General features: G+C 48.4%; 1 protein-coding gene across 4 annotated transcripts in view; it reads left to right on the plus strand.

Moving 5' to 3' along the window:
- LOC133122006 (CSC1-like protein 2) overlaps nt 1–7,500 on the plus strand; it is a 50,096-nt gene that overhangs the window by 17,272 nt on the left and 25,324 nt on the right. For 3 of the 4 annotated variants that reach the window (XM_061231645.1, XM_061231647.1, XM_061231646.1), the window contains exons 4-7: nt 3,281–3,319; nt 4,521–4,611; nt 5,162–5,199; nt 5,609–5,751. In XM_061231645.1, the coding sequence (XP_061087629.1) occupies nt 3,281–3,319; nt 4,521–4,611; nt 5,162–5,199; nt 5,609–5,751 (311 nt within the window). The remainder of the gene's footprint in view (nt 1–3,280; nt 3,320–4,520; nt 4,612–5,161; nt 5,200–5,608; nt 5,752–7,500) is intronic. The other variant, XM_061231648.1, reaches the window with a different exon arrangement.

Raw genomic sequence — 7,500 nt, forward strand, 5'->3', positions numbered from 1 at the left:
TTCTACATACAGGGTCTCTATTTATTACATTACATTACATTACATTAATGGCATTTGGCAGACGCTCTTATCAAGAGCGACGTACAGTTGATTAGACTAAGCAGGAGATAATTCTCTCCTGGAGCAATGCAGGCTTAAGGGCCTTGCTCAAGACCCCAACGGCTGTGCGGATCTTATTGTGGGTGGCTACACTGGGGATTGAACCACCGACCTTGCGGGTCCCAGTCATTTACCTTAACCACTATGCTACAGGTTGCCCTATATATTAATGGTGCTAATTTTATGAGGCGTATTCTTAACCTTGATAATTGAGGCAGAATGGATCCTCTTATTCGGTGGCTGAGACAGGAGATGATTAGTGAACGAGAGAACAGAAAAGGAGCAGAATAGAACCCTAAACCAACTCCCGCCCCAAACTCAGGGCTTCTCAGCCACACCCACCATACTGGAGTGAGCCTCCTCTAAACCCCCCACCCACTGAGTCACCCAATCACAGGTCAAAGGTCAGGCCAGGGGCGGTGTGGCGCAGTGGTAACCGTAAGGAGATAACGCAGACCAAAGGGGCAGAAGTGCTGACTGTCTGGTCTCTCTTTCCTGCATCAGGGCAGAGCCTTTACTGAGGGTTCCTCATTCAGCCCAAACCGCAGAGCAGAGCCAGCCTGGCATCTCTGCTGGGGGGCCGGCCCTGAAGCCCAGAATCCAGGCTACTGAAGTACTAGATCAGGCCCTGAAGGGCAGGAATACTGCTGCTTTCCTCTTCTACCTGATAGTCCAATAATATTACTGATTGGCCATAGGGGATTAACGCTGTCCCTGATTGGCCATAGAGGTTTAAAGCTGTCCCTGATTGGAGCAAAGGAATGACAGCCAATAGTAGTACAGCAGTAGAAGGCCAGATTTGAGTATCCCTGGCTCCTCGGTGAGTGTGGTATGAGCTGGATTTGAGTGGGTGAGGGAGCAGGAAGTAGAGAGACAGAGGGGTCAGGTGTGGGGTTCTCGACCAGGGGGAGGGGGGAGCGGGGTAATATGAGCTTGTTTATAAAGCCCATGGGAGGGGGAGTTGTGTGGGAGGGGGGGTTAGCTGAGGTGTTTGAAGACTCCACTATCTCAAACAAGCTGCAGATGTCAGCAACTGTTACATTTACATTTTTGTCATTTGGCAGACGCTTTTAATCTAAAGCGACCTACAAGTGCATAGGTTCTTCCACAAGTTAAAGCATCACATCCATAGCTAGTAAAATACACACGAAGTGCTGTTCTAAACATATAGTCATCATAAGTGCAAATTCTATTTTTTTTTGGGGGGGTTAGACAAGATGGATAGGGATATCAGAAAGGGGGGCGGGGGAAATCAGGAGGTAGGACTAAGGTAGAGTTTGAAAAGGTGTGTTTTTAGTCTGCGTCGAAATAGGGGGAGGGATTCTGCTGTCCTGACAGTGGTAGGCAAGTCATTCCACCACTGAGGAACCAGAACGGAAAACAGGCGTGAACGTGCAGCTCGACCGCCAGGTGCACGTAGAGAGGGAACCGTAAGGTGACCAGAGCTGGCAGAATGGTCTAGCTGGGGAGTAGGGAGTGATTAAGGATTGTATGTAAGGTGGGGCAGTCCCCTTAGCAGCCTGAAATGCCAACACTAGGGCCTTGAATCGGATGCGTGCGGCAATAGGAAGCCAGTGGAGGCCAATGAGAAGCGGGGTGACATTAGCCAACCTGGGCTGACTGGTGATCAGGCGGGCTGCAGTATTCTGGACCAGCTGGAGGGGCTTGATGGCACACGCTGGGAGCTGTTCCTTCCAGAAGGTGATGCCTGCAGAGGAGGTGGGAGAGGGGAAGATTAGGAGTGGTGAGAATGTGTGGGACAGTTTGTCTGGGATACAGGATGAGTTACTCATGAGAAACTCGTAGTGGGGCGGCCTGTAGTGTAGTGGTTAAGGTAAATGACTGGCATACACAAGGTTGGTGGTTCTAATCCCAGTGTGGTGTAGCCACAATAAGATCCGCACAGCCGTTGGGCCCTTGCGCAAGACCCTTAAGCCTGCATTGCTCCGGGGGAGGATTGTTTCCTGCTTAGTCTAATCAACTGTACGTCGCTCTGGATAAGAGCGTCTGCCAAATGCCAATAATGTGTATGTGTGAGAGTGTGTGTGTGTGTGTGTGAGAGTGTGTGTGTGTGTGTGTGAGAGTGTGTATGTGAGTATGTGTGTGTGAGTATGAGTGTGTGAGTGTGTGTGAGTATGAGTGTGTGAGTGTGTGTTAGTATGAGTGTGTGTGTGTGAGTGTGTATGTTTGTGTGTGTGTGTGAGTGTGAGTGTGTCTGTGTCTGTGTGTGAGTGTGTATGAGTGTGTGTCTGTGTGAGTGTGTCTGTGTGTGAGTGTGTATGTGTGTGAGTGTGAGTGTGTGTGTGTGTGTGTGTGTGAGTATGAGTGTGTGAGTGTGTGTGAGTGTGTGAGTGTGTCTGTGTCTGTGTGTGAGTGTGTATGTGTGTGTCTGTGTGTCTGTGTGTGAGTGTGTGTCTGTGTGTGTGAGTGTGTCTGTGTGTGAGTGTGTGTGCGTGCGTGTGTGTGTGAGTGTGTGTCTGTGTGTGCGTGAGTGTGTCTGTGTGTGAGTTTGTATGTGTGTATGTGTGTGAGTGTGTATGTGTGCGAGTGTGTGTCTGTGTGTGTGTGAGTGTGTATGTGTGTGAGTGTGTGTCTGTGTGTGTGTGAGTGTGTCTGTGTGTGAGTGTGTATGTGTGTGAGTGTGTGTGTGAGTGTGTCTGTGTGTGAGTGTGTCTGTGTGTATGTGTGTATGTGTGTGTGAGTGTGTCTGTGTGTGAGTGTGTATGTGTGTATGTGTGTGAGTGTGTCTGTGTGTGTGTGTGTGTGAGTGTGTATGTGTGTGAGTGTGTATGTGTATGTGTGTGAGTGTGTCTGTGTGTGAGTGTGTGAGTATGTTTGTGTGTGTGTGTGTATGTGTGTGAGTGTGTGTGTGTGTGTGTGTGTGTGTCTGTGTGTGAGTGTGTGTGTGTGTGAGTGTGTGTGTGAGTGTGTCTGTGTGTGAGTGTGTCTGTGTGTGAGTGTGTATGTGTGTATGTGTGTATGTGTGTGAGTGTGTGTGTGTGAGTGTGTGTGTGTGTGAGTGTGTGTGTGTGTGTCTATGTGTGAGTGTGTCTGTGTGTGAGTGTGTATGTGTGTGTGTGTGAGTGTGTATGTGTATATGTGTGAGTATGTATGTGTGTGAGTGTGTGTGTGAGTATGTTTGTGAGGTTTTTGATCTTTATCTCTTGTTTTCCCCTTAAAGGCAGAAGCAGTGGAGCAGTGGGTTGGAGGAGAGGGAGTAGTATGTTTGAGTTTCCTACATCCATTTCTGGGCTGTTCCCCCTGTGACTTTGACCCGACTAACAGTGTCCGTGTGTGTCCGCTAACGCTGTATGATGTTAAGATTTGTGCCTTTGGGAGGGATACTCCCGCTGCAGTATCTCTGAGTCTTTCCCCGGAGCACCTGGGACTTGGGCTTTGGGTCCTGGTTTGACTAAAATGCTAATAAGAATTCCCTAACCTAAATGCATGCATCTTATCACTTGTGTGATTTTTACACCAGCAACAAGAAGGACTATGAGCCAGTGAACAGGTAACAGGCATCTGATTAGGGCGTCTCCAAATCAGTGTGAACAGGACTTCCTGCCCAGAGGTCCTCAGGATCTCCACTCTGATCCTGGGGGTTCTGGGTAATGTAGCCCAATGTTGTAGCTTTCCTTCTGGACTCTGTTCAGCAGGATGTGTGCCACCCAGTGTTTCTATGGCAACCTTTCAAGCATTTAGTCATTTTATTTAAATCTGTGATCCACAGTGGAATAGGCTGTTCAACGGTTTTGAGCCTAAATTGTTGAAAACAAAGCTAGCCTGTGATTGGCTGCCTGTGTGGCTGGTGCTGTTGACCAGAGTATTTGTGAGTAGCATCCGGTCTCCTCAGAGGCTAATGAGATAACAAGTGGCCTTAAGGAGACTAACACTGCCCCCCTCGAGCACTGGACCCAGCAGGGCCTGACCCAGATCACTGGAGGTCCACAGGATCTGTGTGTAACAGACGTGTGTGTGTAACTGCTGTAACAGACGTGTGTGTGTAACTGCTGTAACAGTGTGTTTAGCCCTCCTGATAGATCGTGCTGTGTGTAGATATTAAATGGGTCAAGCTACAATCATCCGTAACTCGATGTAGAATGCTTAGTTGTGGATTTAGGTGCATTTAATACAAACAAAGCTGTTGCAGGTAGTTCTGTCAGAGTTGGTTCTGTGCATTTGTGAGTCAAATCCAAGCTTTTCGGACCATTTCAGTCCATCCTAGTTCACCCAGGAACAGAACTGTGTCAACCTGACGTACACTGACTAATGCTAATGGCCACACTAAGGTCTCTGGCTAACGCTAACATGTTTAAACCTGAGGCTCTCTGGCTAACGCTAACGTGTTTTAACCTGCGGCTCACTAACGGGTTTAGCCCTGGCTAACGCTAATGCTAAAGTGTCTGAATGTCTGTCTCCAGTGTGGCCTCCGCTCTGCACTCTGAGACACCGGACCGGTACGAACGCCTCACCTCCGTCTCCAGCTCTGTGGACTTCGACCAAAGAGACAACGTGAGTCCCTGCTAGCATACCGCTAGCCTACCGCTAGCATAGCACTGGCATACTGCTGACGTACTGCTAGCCTACCGCTAGCATAGCACTGGCATACTGCTGATGTACCGCTAGCCTACTGCTAGCATAGCACTGGCATACTGCTGATGTACCACTAGCCTACCGCTAGCATAACACTGGCATACTGCTGATGTACCACTAGCCTACCGCTATATTCCTTACTTTCCTGCTGTGTTTCTTGCCACATCTAAAACTGCCCACTCATCCCACCGTGCACCTGGCTGAACAGGCTGTGTGTAGGTGCACATCCAGGGCTTACTTACCAGCTAAAGCAGTTCATTTTTGTGATAACTTCCACATTTTTAAATAGTGAGACAAAACGTTTACATGTTTAATAAGCAGAATATAGTTCATGCACACGTTTGTCTGCGGTGATGTTTGCTAATAGATGGAACTGTATCCCTGGCTTTCTGGGTAGTTATCTGTCCCATAATGCCATGTCAGTAGATATTTCTGGTCCTGATTGGCTGAATCTTCCTATCTTCCACAGGGCTTCTGTTCCTGGTTGACAGCCATCTTCAGGATAAAGTAAGACCCCCAATAACACTATGCTGGGACTTCCTGCTACTCGGGGCAGAGCTGATCTGTGTGAAAGTGACACTTCCCTGCTTAAGATGTCACTGAAAGCAGCTTTATAAATACCCCGGTAATGGGATCACTGTGCTGCTGAGGGAGAGTGCCCCCGGTGGCCATCTTAGGGAAGAAGCCGAGTGTCGGCAGGCATGTGGGTGACACAGTAGTGTAGTGTAATGGCAGGGATGTTACTGCAGTATTAGTGACATTATTACTGGAGATTTATGTCGGAACAACATTAGCTTAATGTTAGTGTAATATTAGTGTAATGTTTGTGCAGGGTTGAGGAGATTTGGGAGAAGTGTGGAGAGCGTTAGTGTAAGGTTATTTTAATGTTGCTGTAATGTTATATCGATGTTTTTAGGGATGAGGAGATTCGGGAGAAGTGTGGAGAGGACGCGGTGCACTACCTGTCCTTCCAGCGACACATCATCGGCCTGCTGGTGGTGGTGGGAGTGCTGAGCGTGGGCATCGTCCTGCCCGTCAACTTCTCTGGAGACCTGCTGGGTGAGTGTGTGTGTGTGTGTGTGTGTGTGTGTGTGTGAGTGTGTGTGTGTGAGTGTGAGTGTGAGTGAGTGTGAGTGAGTGTGTGAGTGTGTGTGTGTGTGTGAGTGTGTGTGTGTGTGTGTGAGTGTGAGTGAGTGTGAGTGTGTGTGTGAGTGTGTGTGTGTGTGTGAGTGTGAGTGTGTGTGTGAGTGTGTGTGTGTGAGTGTGAGTGTGAGTGAGTGTGAGTGAGTTTGTGTGAGTGTGTGTGTGTGTGTGTGTGTGTGTGTGTGTGTGTGTGAGTGTGAGTGTGAGTGAGTGTGAGTGAGTTTGTGTGAGTGTGTGTGTGTGTGTGTGTGTGTGTGTGTGTGTGTGTGTGAGTGTGAGTGAGTGTGAGTGAGTTTGTGTGAGTGTGTGTGTGTGTGTGTGTGTGTGTGTGTGAGTGTGAGTGAGTGTGAGTGTGTTTGTGAGTGTGTGTGTGTGTGAGTGTGTGTGTGAGTGTGTGTGTGTGTGTGTGTGTGTGTGTGTGTGTGAGTGTGTGTGTGTGAGTGAGTGAGTGTGTGTGTATGTGTGTGTATGTGTGTGTGTGTGAGTGTGTGTGTGTGAGTGTGTGTGAGTGTGTGTATGTGTGTGCGTGTGTGTGAGTGAGTGTGTGTGAGTGTGTGTATATGTGTGCGTGTGTGTGAGTGTGTGTATGTGTGTGCGTGTGAGTGTGTGTGTATGTGTGTGTGAATGTGTGTGAGTGTGTGTGTGTGTGAGTGTGTGTGTGAGTGTGTGTGAGTGTGTGTATGTGTGTGCGTGTGTGTGAGTGAGTGAATGTGTGTGAGTGTGTGTATGTGTGTGCGTGTGTGTGAGTGTGTGTATGTGTGTGCGTGTGAGTGTGTGTGTATGTGTGTGTATGTGTGTGTGTGAGTGTGTGTGAGTGTGTGTGTTTGTGTGAGTGTGTGGGCATCGTTAGTATAACGTGTTTTAGGGTTGAGGAGATTCAGGACAAGTGTGGAGTACGTTAGTGATAGTGTAAGGTTCATGTAATATTTGTATGACGTTAGTGTAAGGTTAGTGTAGTGTTTGTATGATGTTAGTGTAAGGTTAGTGTAGTGTTTGTATGACGTTAGTGTAAGGTTAGTGTAGTGTTTGTATAACATTAATGTAAGGTTAGTGTAGTGTTTGTATAACGGGAGGGAATGGGGGTATCGCTGGGTGTAGACTGGGGCAGATGGTCCAGCTCTGGGAGGATCGGAGGGGCCATGAGGGTTTCATTCATCTTCTTCATGTGAACAGACATGGCTGTGAGCTGCACTTTTTACTGCTCTTACATTTCTATTTCAAACTTGCATTTAAAGTTGCCTTCAGTCTGGTCCACTGTTTTCCATGCATAGCTCCTGAGACGTGTGAATGAATGAGTTGTGATGGAAATGAGAGAAGAGTCTAAACCGTGTGAGCAGGGCTTTAGCACAGTGTGGGCAGGGCTTCAGCACAGTGTGAGGCTTTAGCACAGTGTGAGGCTTTAGCACAGTGTGGGGCTTTAGCACAGTGTGAGGCTTTAGCACAGTGTGGGGCTTTAGCACAGTGTGAGGCTTTAGCACAGTGTGGGCAGGGCTTTAGCACAGTGTGAGGCTTTAGCACAGTGTGAGGCTTTAGCACAGTGTGGGGCTTTAGCACAGTGTGAGGCTTTAGCACAGTGTGAGGCTTTAGCACAGTGTGGGCAGGGCTTTAGCACAGTGTGAGGCTTTAGGACAGTGTGGACAGGGCTTTAGGACAGTGTGAGGCTTT

Source organism: Conger conger, chromosome 2 (genome assembly GCF_963514075.1).
Source record: "Conger conger chromosome 2, fConCon1.1, whole genome shotgun sequence".
Taxonomy (NCBI): domain Eukaryota; kingdom Metazoa; phylum Chordata; class Actinopteri; order Anguilliformes; family Congridae; genus Conger; species Conger conger.